Source organism: Lissotriton vulgaris, chromosome 5 (genome assembly GCF_964263255.1).
Source record: "Lissotriton vulgaris chromosome 5, aLisVul1.2, whole genome shotgun sequence".
Taxonomy (NCBI): Eukaryota; Metazoa; Chordata; class Amphibia; order Caudata; family Salamandridae; genus Lissotriton; species Lissotriton vulgaris.
Genome location: NC_141693.1, coordinates 432474962 through 432497178, shown reverse-complemented (window position 1 = coordinate 432497178; position 22217 = coordinate 432474962). Strand labels below are relative to the sequence as shown.

At 43.8% G+C, this 22217-nt stretch overlaps 1 protein-coding gene across 1 annotated transcript; it reads left to right on the top strand.

Annotated features, from left to right (window-relative positions):
* The first annotated feature begins 6172 nt into the window (after positions 1-6172).
* Positions 6173-20640, top strand: LOC147711031 (uncharacterized). The gene is made up of 2 exons (XM_086919411.1): positions 6173-7505; positions 20447-20640. Exons 1-2 carry the CDS (start codon positions 6173-6175, stop codon positions 20638-20640), a joined length of 1527 nt encoding a protein of 508 aa, XP_086775537.1.
* Positions 20641-22217: the final 1577 nt, after the last annotated feature.

Here is a 22217-nt window from a genome sequence, read left to right as displayed (position 1 = left end):
ACTCAGAATGTAGAAATGCATCTTTTAGTAAAGATGATTTTAAAGTTCTGTGTTTGAAAATACCACTTTTAGAGAGTAGGTATTTTCTTGCTTAGCTGTGCGCCTCTGCTAGGCTGTGGATTGACTGTGTGGCTTTGGAGTGACAGGGACTGGGTATGTGCTTTCGCTTCAGACAGCCACTGGGGGGGTCGAGGTGTGTCCTGCCTTTCATGGATGACTCAGGGCTGGGATGAATAGACCGGGGCTGCATTTTGAGTAGTGGGAGGAAATTTCCTTGCACCTTAATGGGCCTGGTCTGCCTTGAACAATGCTGCCTCCACCTCCTGCCGGAAAGCTGGGCCAAAGTGGACCAAACTGTTTTGGACTAAGCACAGACACCCTCTGCCCAAGAGAACAAAGAGAAATGCTGTTTAAATATTGGGGCCCAGACCCCAGAACTTTAGAACTCTCTTGGATCAAGGAACCTGCCAAGAAGATTAGCTGGAAGAACTGCCAGGAGGAGTACTGCCCATTTGCTGTGTTGTTGTTTTGCTGCGTTGGCCTGCAGTTTCTGCTTCTGCCTTGGGCAGTGAAAGGACAGGACTGAACTTTCTTTACTTGTTGCTGAGTATCTCCAAGGGCTTGAAATAGAGGTTACCCCCGGTTCACGAAGTCTCAGGGACAGCAAAGACTTCACCTACCTCTGTATACCGCCTCTGTTTCAGTTGCCACAGAGGGGGAAAGCTGCTGACACCATCACCCACACCGCTGCAGACTCCGTATCCGTATCCTGAAGGCATCGCTGCACTTCGCACTGCAACCTTGGTCTGACCAACGACGACAACCGCCGCTGCCACCGAGACCTTCTGCTTGCACCGCGACCTGTGGGAACCGCACTCCGCACCACCCCACTTCTCTCTGCCACCCTGGTCTCACCGTTGACGTTGCTGCTTGCTGACCTCGACACCCGTGACTGCACCGCTCGTAAATCTCACGACGCACCGCCCCATCCCACACCTCAGTCTGGGCCAACAGACGCCAGCTCCCATCAACCGGCACTTTTGCTTGCATCGTGACCTGTCAGCACTGCTATGAGCACCGCCTCACTTGGCACTACAGTGCTGGTCTCACCGACACCGCTGGATGACTGTCACTGAGCCGCTGCCTGCACTGAGACTTGAGGGCACCGCACGCCGCACTGCTGCTCTTCACATCGCAACCATTTTGGTTGCAACGACCGACCAGCACCAACGGGGGCTGTCATCCGGAACCAAAGGTACTAATTCCAGTCCGCACCTATGCAGTAGGCGGGAACTGTCGAGTTGTGTTGTTTTCAGCACAGCGGTAGCCCCGGACGGAGCTACCGGCTTCAAGGAACTGTATTTTTAAGTCATACTTACAAAGTCTTATTATTGATAACTGTATGTTGGTCTTTTCTCGTTTTGGTCTTGTTCGCACAGATAAATATTTGGTTATTTTTCTAAAATTGGTGTGATGTCCGTTTGTAGTGTTTTCACTGTTTTTTTGTTGGTTATATGCAAATGCTTTACACACTGCCTCTGAGATAAGCCTGACTGCTCGTGCCAAGCTCCCAAGGTGGTGAACAGGGGTTATTTTAGGAGTGTAGCCCCCTTATCCTGACTAGAAGAAAGGGCCCCAATTGGAGAAAAGTTATTTGGACAAAGGCGCAAACCATTGCCAACTAGAGACCCCAATTTCTAACACTGCCCAACTGCTGACACCAAAACCCCCTCCCCTGTTCCCTTTGCTCATACCAACTGTTTGCTCCTCGACCATATCCCGGACCTCCGTGATCTGTGTTGATCCCCCATTTGACCCTCCCCATACAATAGTTGTACTGTTGCCCCATCCAAATAGGAAAACCAGCAAGGAGTTTTTCTGCCCCACTCTGAGAAAGAGCTTTAACCCCAGGACTGAATGGTGTACTCAGGTACACAAACTTTCCCCCAAAACCTCTGCATTAGCTAACTGCAGCTCCATCAGATAATAATCATTGCCAAAAACAGATAGATGCAGCCCATCCTGCATAAACAATGATGTATGTTTGCCCCAATCACTAAACATGAAACGAAACAAAAGTACAATACATTGGGTCGAATATAACGTTTAAACAAGCACTGGCGTTGCCAATAGGTCTCGCAGTAGGAAAGTTGGAGCTATTACAATTGCAAATAACAATGCCTTTTATTTTTGTTTTCATTTTAAAAACATAAAGGGCTTTGTCATTTACAAAACCAATAGCTCCAACTTTCTTACTGCGAGACCTATTGGCAACGCCAGTGCTTGTTAGGTCTTGCTTGACACTGCTGTTAGTTAACCATTATTACCAATGCTTTAAAAGCTACATAGAGTGGGCATTGGTTCTGCTCAGTTGTGTATTCCTTTCTCGACTCATTCTGTTTGTTGTATTATTCCACCTCCTACAGAGGGCTTGCATTGCAGTGCATGAGGCACTACGTTTCTTCTCAAAGTAAATTGAATCATCACACAATCACGCATTGCATTGCTTATAACTTAGATGCACTGTATTCAGAGCGCAATCTCTTTTTTCCCCTTCATTATATCACACTTTTGTCAATGTTTCAGTCACGGCTCAGAATACAAGCCAGACCTCTTGGCTGTACCAAGGCTTGTTACACATTGGATACATCTAGCTTTGCAGTATAGAAATCTGGACTCCACCGTGAAGGCTTCTCGACAGGACACATGGAAATGTGGGCCCTCGGGAGAGCTGGATTTTCCCAGCCCTCGTTATTTTCTGTTCTTTTCTGATGCGCCAGCGCTGACACTTCCGGGACATTTTCACACTTTCGGGGGAGCTGAAAATAACAAATGATATGGTTATCTATGGGAAGCCGTTCATGTCAAAATTACAGATCCCCATATAAGACACCTCCTGAAATGCATGGAGTGCTGCAAAATAAATTTGAGACACACCAGAATGAATGTAACATATGTCTAAACAAAAACTAAACATGGCAGAGTGAATATACTACCTAGTGGACAACAGGAATAACACACACTCTGAATTGGATAAAATGTATGTTGAGATGTATAGTAACTACGCTGAAAGGAATATGACTGTTGCTGAAAAGAATACAACAAGACCTCAAGTGAATATAAACCTTATTGAAATGATATAGACTGGTGCTGAACTGAATATAACCCACATTGGAACGAATATGGCACATATTAAATTGAATTTGACACTCTTTAAAATGACTGTGACACACATGTAATGAATGTGAGACATACAGCACTGAATACAAGCCATGTTCAAATGAATATGACACGTGTTCAAATGAATACAAGATACGTTGAAATAAATATGACTAGTGTCAAAATAAATATAACTAATACTGAATTGAATATGACACATGTTCAAATGAATATAAGATAAGTTGAAAGAAATATGACTGGTGTCAAAATGAATATAACTAAAACTGAACTAAATATGACACATGTTAATATAAATATGATTGCAGTTGAAATGCATTTAGTGCACATTAAAATGAATATGGCCCACACTGAAATGAATATGAGAAGCTTTAAACTGAATACAACATCCTTTGGAATCGATGAAACATGGCAGAATAAATATTCTACCTATTGGACAATGTGAATAACACACTTTGAATTGGATAAAAAATAAACTGAGATGTATTACAACTACGCTGAAAGGAATATGACTGTTGCTGAAAAGAATACAACAAGAACTCAAGTGAATATAAACCTTATTGAAATGATATAGACTGGTACTGAAATGAATATAACCCACATTGAAACAAATATGGCACATATTACATTGAATTTAACACTCCTTAAAATGACTGTGACACACATGAAGTGAATTTCAGACATACAGCAATTAATATAAGCCATGTTCGAGTTAATATGACACATGTTTAAATTAATATAAGATCATTTGAAATAAATATGACACAAAAGCTAATTTATAAAAGATTTTTAGAAAATTAACATTACCGAATTGTTTAAATATGACAAATCCTGACATTTATATAAATAATAGTGAAGTAAATAATACTCCTCTCGAAATGAATATGAGCTCCACTGAAATTGCATACGAGTCACATTGTGTTTCATACTGCATGAACTGGATAAGAGTATGAGTGAATTGGATATGGTGAATTGTGTATAACATGCACTGAAAAGCACATGACACTAACAGCCAATCACAGAGAAGTTCAAGGCAAGCTCAGGAAGTGGAGGGGTTGTGGACAGGAGCACATTGAAAAACACGAGCAGGAAGAGAACACAGTCCAGTCTTGGGCCTCAGCTACAGGTGCAGAGGCTTTTGGTGGGCAGTGGCACTGAAAAAGGACAGTTTACTGCCAGCCTGCCATGTACATTTTGTCTTTTGCCAGCCGCCGAATCAGTGAGCCAGGAGCAGCCCACGATGAGAGCCTCGTGAGCACTACACAAATTCAGTCACCACAGTAAGTAATACGACACGTTAGCGTTGGTGTGAAGGGCACACAAGTTAGAAGCTGCCTGCTCCGTCGGGGAGCTGACTGAGTTTATCCAGCGTGACGTGAAGGAATCGATTTTTGCGTGTTGATTTTTATTCTCAAAATCACTTGTAGTTTCGGCCATCTTGAGTTATCCCACGTGGTAACATTTCTGTAGGGTAAATAAACTGCAGTTTTTCTTGTGTGTGGTTAATATTATAAAGTGATTTGAAAACCATAAAGTTAAAATTGTATGTCCTTAACCTGATACTGAAATGCTGCAAATTCAACTGTTCAGTTCAAATTCTTTTATTCGGTTAGACAGTTAGTTAACCATAAAAATTCAACTGTCTAGCTCCATGAAATGGCTGTATGTGGTAAATCCTATACCGACAACAGACAGTTAAGGTCAGGGGTGCCCATGACGATGCAGCCTTTTCTAGTTCTACAACACACCGGCGAGCAACCCGGAGACGGCCCTCTCAAGAAGCTCTAAGTGCCCCACAGCATGACGGCACCGTAACTACTGTATTGCGCTGCCTGACGAGCTACTTACCATATCATTTCCCAGGAATCTTTGCGAGTCACGAGGGAACGTCTGGGGCAAAAGAGCTCATCTATATTGGCAATATGATGCAAACATGTATTTTTTTTTACTATTGGTAGCCATTGTTTGGGTACTAATGCCTCAAAACTGATTGGTGATTTTCGTGCTGTATGTCACTTAAGATAATACAGCGAGCGGCTAACTGTTGTTCTCCATTCTCAGGTCGAGCATCCGTGCTCCTACAACATTGTTGTTTTGGGAATACTTATCTCAATATCGAAGGTAGCGCGCTCCTCCTTTCCACAAAATAATAACCTACAGAGTCCGGACTCGTACTATTTTGCGAGTGAGAAATCGTCACCTTCAGACGTTTAAAATAAACATGTTCCTGCAGCTGAGGCCTCACTTTGCTAACAGAAGGAGGAAGAACACAGGCCTGCTTTCGAGAAGTAAGCCACAGTTACTAATTTTAGATGCCACAAGGTCGCAATTTTATGGCAAGACCGGAGGCTCCTATTATGCTTTTCTTATCTTGCTTTATTACACACAGCAGCCAAGATAAGTAAAAAACTACAGTTCCCAGAGGGCCAGGGGACAAACTGGGCCATGGGACTGAAAAAACGTGAGAATACATTAGCCAATCACAATGAACCTATGAGATAAAGACCCTAACTGACTGCGCAGCTTCCTCTTTTCTTGCTGCTCGCAGTCAGATAAGTGCCTTTATCTTTGCTCTCAGTAATTTATGCTCTGTATTGCATTTATTGACGTTTATGTTCTATTTTCATTGAGCCTGTTTTAGCGCGACCTCGCGCTAGTGCTTTCGCGCTGTTCGCGCGTTTCTTCACGGAGCTCCGGCGCTTCGCTCTTAATCCCCCCTTCCCCCCCCCGTTTTCGGACGCTCTTGGTAGCGTCTCAGCGCGCGCGTCTTCGCGCGCCTTCTGACCTCTTTCTGGGTTCTTTACTCCTCCGGTCACCGTCCTGTGGGTTCCTGCTGTTCCGCTTCGTGCTCCAGCCTCTGTGCCTCTCAAGCTCCGTGTGAAGACGTCGCTTCACGCTCGGCCCAGCCCACAGCTTGTACACGCCCCCGCTCTGTCCATTAACCCTCGCCTACCTCCTGAGTGATATTTTGGCTCTCTCTCTTCTCAGCTGTATCATGGAACGTGATAGTTCCTCAGAGGAAATCCCTTCCCAGGAATCTCATTCTTTTAAAAGGGATTTAAATAAATTCATTAATAATTCAGTGGAATCAGCTGTAGAAGTCTCTATGAAGAGAATGTCTAAGAACATGGAAAATTCAATGTTAAGCATCATGTCCAAAATGTTGGCCCAGTCTGCGGGGGAAAGCAGAAAGAAAAAAGTGGAATTCTCTGCTCAATCTCGTGCCCCTAAAAAAGCGTCTTTGATTAGCGAGTCTTCCTCGCATTTGACTGAGGACTCTGTTCCTCCCAGGCCTCCTTCTAAGGAGGGGTTTGTTGGCTCCGAGGGTAAACGCAAACAAAAAGAGAAACATGCAGAGTCTCCTAGGAGAAAACTGGTAATTTCCACTATATTGGACACAGATGACGATGATGATGATGCTAATTTTGATGACGCTGACCAATTGTTTGACCTGTTCGATACTACTGACCCTTCCCCCCCTCCTGCTAAATCTCCCAAATTGGATTCTTTTTCATTTGAGCCTGTTTTTGACTCTGAGGGTTTACCCATGTTTGACCCCTCCACTATTCGTCACCCTAATTCCACCGAATGGTTCCCTTCTCACCATGTGGGAGAATATATCTCTGCCAGGCTGCGTCTCCCTTTGGAAGCACCGGTAAGAGCTAGACTTAAATCCGAATGTCCCAAACCTTCTCTTCCAGACAAAATTACGATGGTCCCTTCCATCGACCAACCTCTCCTCACTTTCTTCTCCAAGTTCGGCAAGGACCCCCGCAGAGGGGTGGATAAAGCTTGGACCACTTGCCAAGACAAACTATTGGATATTGTGGGCCCTCTCGCCCGTATCTTTGATTTAGCGGAAGCTGCCCGCTTAGAAGGTTCTGAACTTTCTGCAGAAGATGTTTCCAAATGGGCCCAACGCGCCTTCTGCCTTTTAGGAAATGCCAACTCCGCTATCACTCATGAGCGCCGTAAAGGTCTCTTAATTAAATTGGATCCTAAACTTTCAAATCTGGCTCCCATGGATCCTGGCCCTAAGGCGAATGGTCTCCTCTTTGGAGATTCTCTGGTTCGTGACCTTAGTAGATTTGTTTCTACTTTTGCTTCTTTGGACAAAGCCCAACAAACAGTGAAGAAGGTCTTCGCCCCTCGGGTTTTTGGACGGGCCGGCAGAGGCAGGGGTCGCTCTTCCGGCCGTCCCTACAACCAAGGCTCCAGAGGTTCGTACAACAACAATCAGGACTACAAGCCTCAATTCTATCCCCAACGTGGCCGCGGATTCAGAGGCAAAGGTCAACGAAATTATCGTCAAAACTCCAACCAACAAGGTAAGCCTTTCTTCTTCCCCTCCTGTGGGGGGTCGCTTAAAACTGTTTCTTCAAAAATGGCACACAATCAGTTCAGATCCGTGGATCTTAAACACGGTACAAGGCTACCTGATAGAGTTCCTTTCCCCTCCCGTCCAATCTTCTCTTCCTCCCCCTCTCGTCTTTTCAACTCTGATGGCATCTCAAATTTCAAACGAGATCGAAGCTCTTCTCCTCAAAAGAGCAATTCAAGTTTTTCCCTTCGACTCCTCAGGCTTTCTAAGCTCCATTTTTCTTGTTCAGAAGAAGAACAAGAAGCTCCGCACGGTCATCAATCTGAAATGGTTCAATCAGTTTGTAGTTTACCGCCATTTCAAAATGGAGACCATTTTACATTTGAGAGACACTCTTCGTCCCAACGACTGGATGGTCCGTCTGGACCTTCAGGACGCATACCTCACGGTCCCCATCCATCACTCTCACTGGAAATTTCTTCAATTCCAGTGGACAGGTATCAACTATTGTTTCACCTCTCTTCCCTTTGGCCTATCTTCCGCGCCCTGGTGCTTCACGAAGCTTTTGAAACCAGTGGTCGCCTATCTTCGATCTCTTGGCATAAGGCTAATTATTTACCTGGACGATATCCTTCTCATGAATTCAGACAAACAGTGTCTCCTTTCCGACCTTCTTTTGACTCAGTCCCTTCTCTTAGATCTGGGTTTTCTCATCAACAAAGACAAGTCGTCTTTGACTCCTTCTCAGAACATGGAGTTCTTGGGATTCCTGGTGGACTCTGCTGCAGCGTCCCTTCGCCTTCCCCTTTCCAAGGTTTCCAAGATCAAAGCGGAGATCCTATCTGTTCTTCAGTCCTCTCTTTTGTCCCTCCGATCTCTTGCACGGATTGTCGGCCTTCTCTCTTCTTCCATTCAGGCCATCTTTCCAGGTCCTCTCCATTATCGTGCTCTTCAGCGACTAAAAATCCGTCATCTTCGTCAAGGCCTTGCATATTCAGATCTCGTGGCACTAGACCCCGAGTCCCGCACCGAGCTTCAATGGTGGATAGACCATTTAGATGCGTGGAACGGGCGCACTATCTTCGCCACGGCCCCAGATCTAGTCTTAGAATCAGATGCAAGCCTGTCGGGCTGGGGCGCCCGGTGTGGACCAATCTCGACTGGAGGTTCATGGTCCGCAGAGGAGTCAAAATTGCACATCAACTGTTTAGAGATGCTTGCAGGTTCCTTTGCGATCAAAAGCCTTTCCAAAAACAGAATTCACTGTTCTATTCTCCTCCGCATGGACAATGTTTCTGCGGTCCGCTACATCAACCATCTTGGCGGAACACGGTCCAAACCCCTGGCGGACTTGGCAAAGAGTCTATGGGAATTTTGCCTCGCCCATCATCTTTCTCTGACTGCCGAGTATCTCCCTGGAGATCTCAACAGCGTGGCGGATTGGCACTCGAGATTTCTTCGAGATTCCAGCGATTGGAAGCTCTGTCCATCCGTTTTCCTCTCTCTTTCCCATCTTTGGGGCCCTTTCTCTATCGATCTTTTTGCTTCCCGTCTCAATTCCCAATTGCCCCGGTTTTACAGTTGGCGCCCGGATCCCCTGGCCTTGGCGACAGACGCTTTCCTGCAGGATTGGTCTCGTCATCTTCATTATGCCTTCCCTCCTTTTCTGATGATCAACAGGGTTCTTTCTCAGGCTCGCCGCCAGTCCTCGTCCCTGGTTCTAGTTGCCCCCTTCTGGCAGGCCCAGGTTTGGTTTCCGACTCTTCTCGAGATGGCAGTGGACTTCCCGGTCCTTCTTCCCTCTTTCGGAGACCTACTTCTCAATCCTCAGGGCGATCAACACAATCTCATTCTCGATTCCTCCCTGCAACTCTCGGCCTGGAAAGTTTCCGGCCTTCCCCTTCTGACGTCCTCATTTCACAAGAGGCTTCGTTCTTTATCAACCAAGCTTGGGCTCCGGGAACCTCCAAAGCATACAGATCCGCCTGGTCTCTTTGGACAAGCTGGTGTTTGGAAAGGGACCTCGATCCCATTTCAGCCTCTCTGTATTTCATAATTAACTTCCTTGGTTCACAAGCCAGTGCCGGTAAGGCTTATCGCACCATCAATCTCTATCGCTCTGCCATCTCACTATACCATTCCCAAATTGATGGTAAACCAGTTGGTGCTCACCCTATGATTTGTCGTCTACTCAAGGGTGTCCGTTGTGCGAAACCTCCGTTGGCTAAGTATACCTCTTTATGGGATGTTACAGTGATATTTAAATTGTTTAATGATTGGCCAGACAATGCTGTTCTTTCACTAAAGATGTTATCTGCTAAACTCACTATGTTACTGTGTCTAGTTTCCATTAAAAGAGTTTCTGATGTTAAGGCTCTAGATGTTTCTGCTCGCCAATATTCTCCTTCAGGTGTGCTGTTTCAGATACGCAGACGTACTAAGACTAATTTGGATTCAGTGTTTTATCCTTATTTTCCAGCTCATCCCAAACTGTGTGTGGGACAATGTTTAAAAGTGTACAAACACCGAACTGCTGATCTCAGAACGCCCTCTCATTCTCAACTCCTTATTTCTTTTATTAAACCCCATCTTCCTGTCTCTTCTCCCACCCTGGCCCGCTGGGTCCGTTGGGTCATGTCTCTTGCCGGAATTGACGTCTCCGTTTTCGGGGCTCATTCGGCCAGGGGAGCCATGGCTTCTACAGCCTTTTGGTCTGGCTCTCGCCTGGAAGACATTCTGAGATCAGCAGACTGGTCAAATGACAGCATATTTCGCATGTTCTATTGCAAACCTGTTCATACTGTGGCTTCTGATATTGTTAATATGCTTTAAACAAGCATAATAGGAGCCTCCGGTCTTGCCATAAAATGTAGATTTTTCTAGTATTCTTGACGGAAAATCTTAATTTTATTAAAGACACGGAGGCGAGTATTATCCCGCCGCAACATTTCTTAACTTCTGTTCTCCCTCCCTACAGCGAATCCAGCCTTGCCACCGGCTTCATCTTAGAAGATCTACCCTGCACCTTCTTCGATCTTCTCCTGCAAGTGCTCCGATTCCAATGCTCCCGGATCCTCCTCCTGGACGCCTGTTTGGTCTTCTCCCTTGGATTCCCCTGATGCAAGACTTATGTTCCTGGACTTTGGCTATATCCTTAATTTTATTCATTTTCCCTTTGTTTAATGACTATTCTTGATCTGCTCGCCAGCGAAAAGAGGAAGCTGCGCAGTCAGTTAGGGTCTTTATCTCATAGGTTCATTGTGATTGGCTAATGTATTCTCACGTTTTTTCAGTCCCATGGCCCAGTTTGTCCCCTGGCCCTCTGGGAACTGTAGTTTTTTACTTATCTTGGCTGCTGTGTGTAATAAAGCAAGATAAGAAAAGCATAATACTCGCCTCCGTGTCTTTAATAAAATTAAGATTTTCCGTCAAGAATACTAGAAAAATCTACATTATGTTCTAGCCTCTGGAGTATTGGGTGATTTCTTTGCCCAGAATCACAGGATTTTGAGCCAGACTCGAGCTTCCTTCCCCATTTCCAAAGTCCACTACTTGGCCTTCAGGAGGCACCGGAAGTGCCCCCTTGAACAGTCTGCAGTGAGGAAGTGTACACGTTTCCTGACACTATTCTCTGTGGGGGATACACTTTTAATTATGTCTGTGATGAGATTTTAGTGCTAATATACGGGGCAGTGCACAGCTCAGTCAGCCTTGCAGCTTTCCCCCCCATTTTTGACGTGGTGTGGGGAGAGACACATTGAGGAGCCCTGCTAGGTAGCTGCATCTGTTCTTTCGGGTTTGAAGTAGATTTATGGGCTGCTCTTCGTTATCAGGCTCGACTAGGAAGAGCTTTCACAGAGTGTGACCCTGCTCTCATTGGAGCACATTAGGTGTTTCTTTGGTGTACAGTTCTAATGCCAGTTTCAGTGTACCTTACCCCTCACGACTTCATCAGAGATTCAGAAATAGTCAGGCATTCCTTTCATGTGACTCATTTCTGATGAGCTGGAAGCAGTAATTCCAACAGGCTACTGTGTGGCTCTGCTTCTTTGGATTCCGAGCATTACTGATTTTTGCCCCCTCCTTTTCATGTGTCTCCAGAGCTTCAGAATGTCAATGTTCCAACTTGTATTTAAAGGGAGACCAACGTCTCAAATATATTTGCATGTGGTACTTTTGATTATGCCTTTGCCATTATAAATGCAGAACTGGAAGTGTCTGAATGCGAAGAGAACGACAGCTGGGAAAGCTGCTCACCCTAGACCTGCAGCAACGTGTGATCTTCGCATTACCTAAGGCTTCTTGTTCGCCTGTTTACAATGAAGTGTCTTTCAAACGCTACCATCAGTACGTCAGTACTGGCAACCAAAATTACAGTACCACTTGCAGAATCTCATTACCACCCTCAGCATCACGCTGATACCAGCAAAGGCCAATACCACCATCAGCATCACATTACCACTGTTACGACCGCACCATCAATCCACACTACTACCCCTTAATGAGGCACTACCACCCTCCATTTTGTACCACTGCCAGCACCGCACCATCAATCCACAGTACTACCCCTTACTGATGCACTACCACCGACAGCGTTGTACCTCTGCCAGCACCGCACCATTAATCCTTACTACTACCCCTTACTGACGCACTACCACCCTCCGCGTTGTACCACTGCCAGCACCGCATCATCAATCCGCACTACTACCCCTTACTGACACACTACCGCCCTCTGCATTGTACCACTGCCCTTTGGGATAGCCACTCCCTCTACCTAAAGTACATGCAACCAATTTAGAGAGGAAGCAGCTAGGCTGGGGTCCTTAATACCAGACCCCAGCCAGACTACAGTCGAAAAATAGTGAAACACCAGCAAAAATTGGGGGTAACCATAGTAAGCAGATCCTACTCTCCTACAGTGGGAGGGGTGAGAAAGGAGGAATAAAACGAGTACAAGGGAGAGAAATGAGACAGTGGGAAGGAGGGAAAAAGCAAGAAAGTGGACAAAAGGGGAGGAGGAGAGAAAGAACATGAACCACACATGTATTTGAAAAACTGTTTTTGATGAGGATTAGCTGTGAGTTCCTGCTTTTTACTAACTTAGTGCCCTTCCATTTCTGGAGCTTTACAACAGTTGTAAGCTCTTATTATTCTTGCTGCGCAAATGGGTTTAATTTCTTGTATTTAAGTATTTCCCTCTTCTTTATTGCACGATTTTGCTCGCGAGAAAGTGTCACTTTTAGTCGTTGAATGTCACTCATAATTACACTGAAATTATGAAAATGTCACACATAAGCAATCTAAAACATTGGCAGCTATGCAGAGGCCGCAAAGTGTGTGGGGGAGGAGGGTTACATGACAGGGTGGTGTGGTCTCATACAATGGAAGCTTGTGTGAGAGCCCAGAGGCTTCTGTCCATCACAGGTGGTGCCGCAGTGCTATTCAGGGGCGATCAGCTGTATGGGCCAGGCATGCGGACAGAAAGGATTGACAACAGGGCTCGAGTCGGGGTACCACGTGGGTGGACGGCATCCCCCCACTTATTTTACTAGGAGCTCGATTACTGGAGCAAATGGAGCCACACATTCACTCTTTGGCCTTTCTGGGGCGAGATCGGAGCTCATTCAGAATGCTGCTCACACGCTGGCTTCTCTGATGCAATCGCATCTATGGGGTGAGCAAGGGGAGTCAATGAGTCTGATGTTGCAAGCCACCTTTCGTGACGTCACTTCCTGTCTTGACGTCAGCGTCCCCCCCACTTCCTTCTTTAGGACTTGTGCCCTGATTGACAAGCCACTCGGACCTGCCTGAAACTGAGCTGAGGACCAATATAAATGCACCCAAGCCCTGCCCAGGGCAGAGCAAGTGTGAGCTGAGAGTGAGTCACAAGATGCACGAAACATATTGTGCCCGTAGGAGATGCCGGACTAGGCAGCAGTGTGTGTGGCCGTTACACTTGACTCAAACAGATTTTAGAACCATGAGCTCCTGCCCACAGATTTAGTGATCCTGTCGTTTTTGAGGGGGAGGGGGCTGTTTTGCTGTGGTTTGATCCTGCTGTGAGTCCTGCACAGTAGGATAAGAAGCATCATGACCCCTTAAAATGCGCATGCTACCTACCGGCCAATCCATGCTTTGCGACAGCTGCTTGAGTTACTTAAAAGGTACTGTCTGCAATGCTGTCATCGCCAGTGAAAAAACGACGACGAGGTTAAAGTTGGTCAGAGCATTTAATGGTAACTCGCATACTCTTCTGTTTTATTCTCATTATGTCATCTGGATACGAACATCTGGATAAGAAACCACATTTCCGTTTCCTCTTATGTGAGTCTAATATACTGATATGATTTTCCGAGATGTCATAATTGAGGTGAAAGTTATGTAATAGTTTTTCCAGTTTCACTTTTATTACACACATTTTGGATTTTAAAGCTCAAACTTCCTAGGCATGCCACTGCTTTTCTGATTCAACAGAATCCATTCCCCTGCATATTTCATTTTCAAAATTTGTCCTATGGGTGCAGAAATAGCAAAGGCCTTTAGATAAGGCTCGGCCGTTAGGGGACGGGCTGGGTGGGCAGAGAAGACCAGGACAGAGTCCACTTCTCCTGCTCTGCTGATGGCAGCTGCCCCCACCTTCTCTCTTTCTCTCATTCCCTCTAATTCTGTCTCGCTCCTCCTCACTTGCTGAAAACTGTTCTTACCCTTTCTTTTCTCTCCTTTCCTTTATTCTTTCCCTTGAGAAATAGATCCATAAACGAAGAAATACTTTTGCTGAAATTTCGTTTTTCTCTGATATTTTTCTACACCAAATGAAAAAAAAGGTTTAAAATACAAAAAATAAATAAATAACAAAATAAAGCAAGTGGTTGCAAAGTGGACTGATTCATTTCACACCCAAACACCATAGCGCCACTCTGCAGAGGTTGCTAGTGAAGCGCTACTTTCGTTTTCTCCTCTTTCTTTGAACACCATTGTTTTCCCTGGGTGGGGAAGTTCACTGTTTCTAGAGGTACTGCAATGCCTGGTTGATGCATGGAGTGGAAAACATTTAATGTTATCCTTATCAGCTGTTTTCCTTATTTTGGTTTATATAAAATGTGTACATCAGCTCTGTGTTCAGGGATGTGGTATTTTTAAACTATACTGCTCCCATTTTGTAGGGATCTAAGTACTGGACATTGAAACGGGTCCCTTCTGGGCCCTGTAGTCATGTCCTTAAATTTTCTGGCAAAAACCATGTTGTTCCTGCTTACATTTCACATGCTTTACTTTATCTTGCATTCCCTGGGAGTGTTAGCTTTTTCCAGAATGCTGCTACTTTTTTTTTTCAGGCAGCATATTATGCTTGTCCAGTACATAATTTGAATTTAGTCTCATCCAGGTGACTATTGCGGGGCACAATTAGGGGTTGTAGCTGAAGGCAGTGTGAGTTTCTCTTAGTGGGGCAGTATGATGTTCAGTACTGGAGAGGATGTGGGACTACGGCCAGAGCTGCAGAATTTGGAACTGGGGTGTAGGAGAGTAGGGTCTGCAATCCTATGGTCACCCCCGATTTTTGCTTTTTGCTTCACTGGTTTACAACTTTCCCTGGCTGTGGGCCTGCTAATCAGACCCACAGCCTAGCTGTTCTCTCTCTAAATTAACAACCATGTACCTTAGGTGCATTTACCGATTGGTACTGGGCCACCTTATCAGTCCCTGTACGGTATACCTTAGGTATCCAGGGCATAGGTGTACCCAGGGCCTACCAGGGGCTGAAGCATGTATTATGCCACCCCTGGCTGGCCATCTAAATAGACACAACTGGCTGCACGACAGCTGAAGCAAGGTGGTGTAATCACCCTTTGCTTTAGGTATAGTATCTCTATATCTAACCCTAAAATGGACACATATATTCCTATCAGTCACTCCTATGGCAGGCCTTATCAATCCTGAAGGCAGAGTGCTTGGAATTATGTGAGATGGTGCTCTGGCATGAGCTGAGCCCGTTTGCAGCTTGCGGAACCATATCCTAATAGCTGTTCCATGATAACGCTATACCATATACTCGTAAGTGCATTATGATCCTCGCGGTCAAATGCTAACTTTGGTATAGCATTATCAAAACATGTCGAGTAAGGTGTCATACGAATTGGAATACTACCCCCTTGCCAATTCTGGCGACGGGGGTAGCATTCCACCCTTCTAGAGGGACACAACATGTATGTAATTACACAATTAAAATGGTGGTCAGTTTCTCAATACCTCAGAAGGCCAAAACGTGGAATTGGCGTTTCCAGATTTTAAACATGTGGCCCTCAGTATGCACATAGATGCCAGCAACAAGCATGTTACCTACTAAACTAATTTCTGTATCAGGACATGGGTGTGTTAACTCTTCACTAATTAGCTATTCCCTGTCGGACCGGCAATCTCAGGGAACTCAGTGTACAAAATGGATCCCAGTCTGAGCTTGTGTTTAAGGGAAGCCCTTGCTCCAACACCAGAAGCAGATGTCTTCATCAAAACCTGTACGTTCTGTTCTACAGGGGAGCATCAGGCAGGCAAGAAATTGTAGATTTAATTCAGGGCAATCACTGTGCCAGGCTGTCTTGCCTCATCACAATATTTTTGTTCAGCCAATTTGGGTCACCGCTGTCCCAGCCATGCAAAATATCTGTCCCCTCAATCCACCAAGCAGGCTCTCCCCTGCAGTCTGCCTCAGAAAGCTTTCTGCATTACTCAGCCACCGGGCCTCACCTTATCAAGGTTGGACATAGGAAGCCTGCAGCCCAAGTATTTTCTACTTGTACCCCCTGCCAGCAGTAGACAGGGTGATTAACCATCACTTGTCAGCAGAACAAAGGCCAGGGAATACGGTGCTGACCATGCTCTGGCTGCATTATGATGTGGCTGAGTGAGGCACTTACTCTGTGGCGGCTGGCATTTTTGTTGCGATATGGTGTGTCCCACTCCGGATCTTCACTATCAACTTGTCATCTTTACTCGATCCAGAAGCATTCACAAGGCCTTTGCCTTTGTCAATTCTTGACAAAGTCAATTAAAACACTGGATGTCTCAGTCGCTTCCCAAAAGCAAACCGATGAGTTTAGGACCGCAGTGGCTCATGTTCGTCTGGCTGGAATGCTAAACTGTAGTGTAGTTCCTATATTCCCAATAGGCTCTGCGCGTTGGAATAGTATATCCTGTAGATTAGACGTAGGACTGAAGTTGACTAGGTCTCTACCGAATATACTAAACTTAATTGTGTGTGCCAGCTAGCTCAGAGGTCACTAGAAACTTTCTTGAATCAACAAGAAGGGATTAGTTTCTGACAACCGCATAAACATGACAACTTTGTTCCCCCTGAATAAGAAACGTATCTCTAAAATCGCGGAAACAATAGATATCTATTTCACTCAGTCACTCGTGCATGCTTCGTTTCATCAGAGTTGCAGAGAAGTAGAGAGACGAGCGTTTTCAATAAAAAGGTATTTATTGAACAGTCTTCTTTCTCTTGCAGAGGAAATTAACTGCTACAGTTGTAAGACTGGTTGCAAAGTACAATGCGTACAGTACGAAGAGTATTATGAAATAATACTGTAAAAGCACTATATGGTTTCTAAGCCCTAAAATACATAAAATACATACATGAATAAATAAAGACTATAATTACTTAACTGGTGCTTCCTAAAATACGCCTACCCCGGTGTACCTAACCTAGGTCTAGTACGAGGGGAAGAAGTAAGTGAGGTGTAGCCTACGTTTTGGTATCTCTGACAGGAATCTATCCAAGAATTCTCTAAGGGTCTAATCAGCTCCGTACCTTGGTTTTAGAATGTAGGAGATATGGTATCTCTCTCTCTCAGGACTCGATTTCCCAGCAACCCGCAAGGGCAGGCTGGAAACACTAGAGCTGGATTACTCTGCAGGAGAGAGGACAGCGTCTCTCAGTGCGTCAGCTGGAGAGTTGGCTTCTTTCGGCACTTGCTGTAGCGAGCTGCGTCATGAAGGTAGATAGTCTAACCGCTCCAGACCACCGTGTGTTTGCCTGAGCAAGTGTGGGCATATTTATACCTGAAAGGTGCCGTATTTGGCGAACGGTTGGACATAATAACGTCACCAAAGACTCAGTTCTTTGAAAACTCCATGCTTTCTAGGATAACTAAATATTTTAGCAGGGGGACGTCCATGGTTGCTGAAGGCTGGTTTATCCAAGAAATCGTTGTGGATTTTCGGAACTAGTGGAAGTAGCCATGCCGTATTTGGACTGCATAGGCTAAGTCTAAATATGGTTATGATTTCTATGCCTATATAAGGATAGATTGATTTATACCTATATATGGGCAAGAATTGGGAAAATTACACTAGTGTCCTGAAATACTCTACAACAAAACCACATTCCTTTGAATTTACTTTGATTCAATATCAGTCATACTGTTAAAATACTATAAAGTCAGTGTTGATTATTGGCATTGCTACTCTACTAACCAAAAGCAAGGTGTACATGTTCTATGGTCACAAACCACTGTTTTCAATATCATAAAACATTCTGTAATAGTTCCTAAAATGGGTTTGTGACTCCATACCAAGTTGATATTTTGAGGGAGCATATTGTAGGTGTCCCTTCAAAATACTGAATTTGTATGAGATGATTCAATAGTTTTTGAATAAAATCCTGTTTAAAGCATTGAGAAATGATTGGATCCCAAATCGAGGTAGTATTTCATTCACAAAAATAGTACTCCATTCCCTTTGTGAAGGTTAAAAAAAAAAGGTTTGCTCTAGAGTAGGCTGTGGGCCGAAGATCCACTGCTAAATCTCAAACAGACTTGGGGAAAAATAACCCTTTTTTTAACTTACCTGTTTCCTTTAAAGAAAATGGGCTGCTTTAACCAAAAACGTTTAATTTATTTAAAGGTGATCAGAGACATGGTTTGACAGCCACATATTGTAATAAGTTGAAGTTTTCTATTTACCTCCTTAATAGTCAAATTTTAATTTTAAAAACCAACATATCTGTCGTAAAATTACTGGTCGCAAATTGTGACCAAAGTTTTCCTGCCAATGATTTGGCCATTTGGCACAATAAGTGTTCATTGAGGCAGTTCTCTAATGTTCAAAAACAGAATTTTCAACTTCAGATACCCTACCCTCTCGCCCCGGTTCATGGTGAGCTAGCTGAAACATGCGTGTTTCCTGCATACAAAAAATGTAACAGGGACACTGAAAGCTGCCTTCTGTATCACAATTTTTGTTTTCCACAAAGGTTTTTTTGCAAACTCTGTAAGATGTTCTATCACTATAAATAAAATCTACTGCCACTTCCAGCACGCTACCTTCCAGTGAACTCCCATGGTTGATGTGGGCATAAAGCCTGAAGACATTACCAGGTACATCATGCCCATGGTCTTGTCATCTAATGCATAAAATAAAAATGTATTTTGCAGAGTGGGCCAGTCCTTGCTGAAAGTCCAAGCATAGTCTCTCAGGTCCCATTCAAGCACTCTAACGGGTCCACAGTTTGAAGTCGAAAATTGGTACCAAAAAAGGCTCAGAAAAAACTGTTTGCCCTCTAATAATGTGCATGCTCAGTTTGTTTAAATCTTTTCAAAAGAAGGTGCAGGTCGTGTGCTACCTTGCTGCTAGCATATCATCACAAGACCCCAGGAGGACGAGAATTGGCTTTTGTCAGTGGTCTCCAGCAGCTAGCTTCAGATTTTCCTGTTTAGACTGAACTTTTTACAGACCGTTTGAACATAGGGCATTGAAGGACCTCTAGCTGTGTCATTGACATATATTAATTTTTGAATTACTTCTAAATTATAATTTGACCAATAGTTTGACTTATTACGATTAGGTATTATTTATTCTTTATTGCCGATTGAAGGAGGGCTTAAAAACTCTGGGAGTACTTCAGGCCATAGAAATTCATAAACAACTTTTTGAAAATGCATTTATTTGGATGGAACAAGAAATCATTACTGAATTCATTAATGGAATGTTTAACATTAAATTTAGTTCATCAGGCAATAACTACCGGTTACAGGAAAAACACATCATTGGTTACTGGAGAGATTACTTATAAGATTGCGAAGACAAATGAAATTGTTTCATTATGTTTTAGCTCAACTAATGATGAGACAAATCCGTTGAAACTATAAATTAAACCAGGCTATTATGGCAAGCATGGTGTCTAAGAATTCCTAAAGATGCTGTACAGAAAGAGAGATAAGGAGCGACATACCACCCTGTTTTATTTACACTGTAAAATCTATTGTAAGGACAAAAGGATAAATGCATCCAAAACTGGAAAGTCTGTGTCAGCTTTAATTCATTCTTCATTTTGCAAGATATGTCTGTTAACAATGCTGTTCAAGCTTAAGTGTAGCATCATGGCAGTAAAATGGTAGCTACCACATTGTAATGATGCTTCATGTACTGCATCAAGGAAAAGTAATAAAAATAGATATAAAGCGTGATTGGGTCTGCTGTGTGGGTCTCTGCTAAAGCATAGCATTTCCCATGTGGAGATGGCAGTTACCTCCAGTCCCAAGTATTGAGATACGTTTATTGGCTTGTCGGCAGTGTTTGTATAAACATTGGTGTGTGTGAAAACCCGGAGAGAGTGTCAGATTCAGGTCTAGCAGCATGGAATACAATGCTTACTTAATGTTGCACAATGGGAAAACTTCTATTAAAGGGAGAGGAATGCAAGCAGGATTGTGGAGATGGTAACATACTCTCACGCCAGATCATGAAGTGTTCTCCGTTGTTAACAACAGATAATCTTGATTCGATGAGTTTTTTGTGAAATGAAGCATAGCAAATTATGAGGGGTTTTATTCGTCATGTATCAACCGTTACTGAAGTATTCATTTAGCATATGCAATAAAAAACAATCTCAATTGTTGCAATAATAACAATTTTGCTAGTTTGACTCATATATATTTTTTCTTCTTTTAGAGCTTGCATGTGAAGCCAAAATAAAAGACCTTCTGCAGTTTGTGAATGGCGCTAACACAGTTCTACCTTTCAGCTTTAATCCTCAACCATCAATAGAGTTTCTGCATGCATGCAATGACGATGCCCAAATGTCTTCCCAGAAGCAAACACCTGTGGAAATGTGTTGCGCCTCCACCTTTCAAAATACTATGTAGAATTTAGAACAAACATGGACTTTGGGATACTGAATTCACCTTGGTTTGGGCAGGCCTAGTGATCATATTTAGATGATGGGCAGAATGCATTCATATATGACGAAGTAGCTATAGATACGAAGGATTGATCATGCTGTTGTCTAGGAAGGTGTGATAGTTTTGTGGAAGCTTGTGAAACTCAAGGGCCTTAGACTTCTGCAAAATCATATAATAGAATGATGCAGGCCTCTGTGCCTTTAGAATAGCACGTCTTTCAATTCCTGGCTCGTTTGTCATGGCATGTTAGAAAAGACTATTGAAAACATTCTTTTTCCTGGAACTTTGCCAATGTTTTTTGTTGCAATGATGAATAAAGTTTTTTCCTAAACTACCTATAACAATGTATTCGACAATGGTTGTCAATAAATAGAAGTTCTTCAGAATGACAGAGTTTGTGGTTTCATCTTTTTAGTGTTTCTTGTGTCAGACCCTGTTTGGGTGGCCACAGGGCACGCAGTGGCTACTGGGCCTGAGGCCTGTGGTCTTTTGCCTCTTGTGTAAAGGGGTACAGTGAACCTTTGGCTGTGCAAAATGGGCTAAGTACAATCTATGTAACACTTCACTCTCAGTTGTAGCAATGGCAAGCAGTCGCAGGCTTCTCAGTGAGGTAGTGTGAGGGTATGCAAACTCAGAAGTCATCAATTGGCCTGCAGCGCAAAAACTGTCCAATCCATTGCTTTACTTTGCTTAGGAAAAATAATTTTACACACATGTAAAACTTAACGCTTCATAGAACAGGCTATAGCTACAAATACTTTACTGAGCTGCTGTGCATTGTGTCTCATTCCTCCTCTCCCATGTGTTCAAATCCTTCTGGGTTCGAGCTCTCTAGGGCATTAACAAGGATGAGGTGCTGATTACCTTTTTGAATAATCTCAAGCAGACCTGTGTGTCAGTTCCCACCACAGTGACATTGGTTCAGCGCACCACGAGTGTCAGCAGGGACCTACTGCACTGTGCTGTGAACCCCCAAATTATAGGGCACACCCACAAAGATCACCTAACTCCAAGGGGAACTTGGTTCTTACACTACCTTCAGAGAACAGTCAAATAGAAAGGTGTGTACTACACTTCTCTGCAATAAGTTATGCTCATCTAGATCCTCAGATTTATGAGTCAGAGAGTCCTGCCTTTGAAGCTTTTATCTGTAAGGAGAATTTGTAGAGGTGTTGAGCCTCAACCTGGCCACTGAAAGCAGTTGACATACATAGCTATTGATGTTTTCTAATAATAGGATATGTTATATGGACAATCTGCACACAAAACCTTGTCTATCAGAATAAGGGAAATGTATTATAATGATTCCAGCAGTCATACTATCAAATAAAAAGAACATTAGAAAAACCAAAAACATTGCTACTATTGGTAATAAATTGGCTTAAACTAAACCTAGCACCTTTATCGATAATATTAACAGCTTTGCAGTTATTATATTAGTGTATGAGTAGTATTTTCCTAAATATTTTACGCCAATTCATTTCGTACCACTGAATACATTTGAAGCTTGCAGTTGGGCACGCATTTCCCCCAAGCAACCA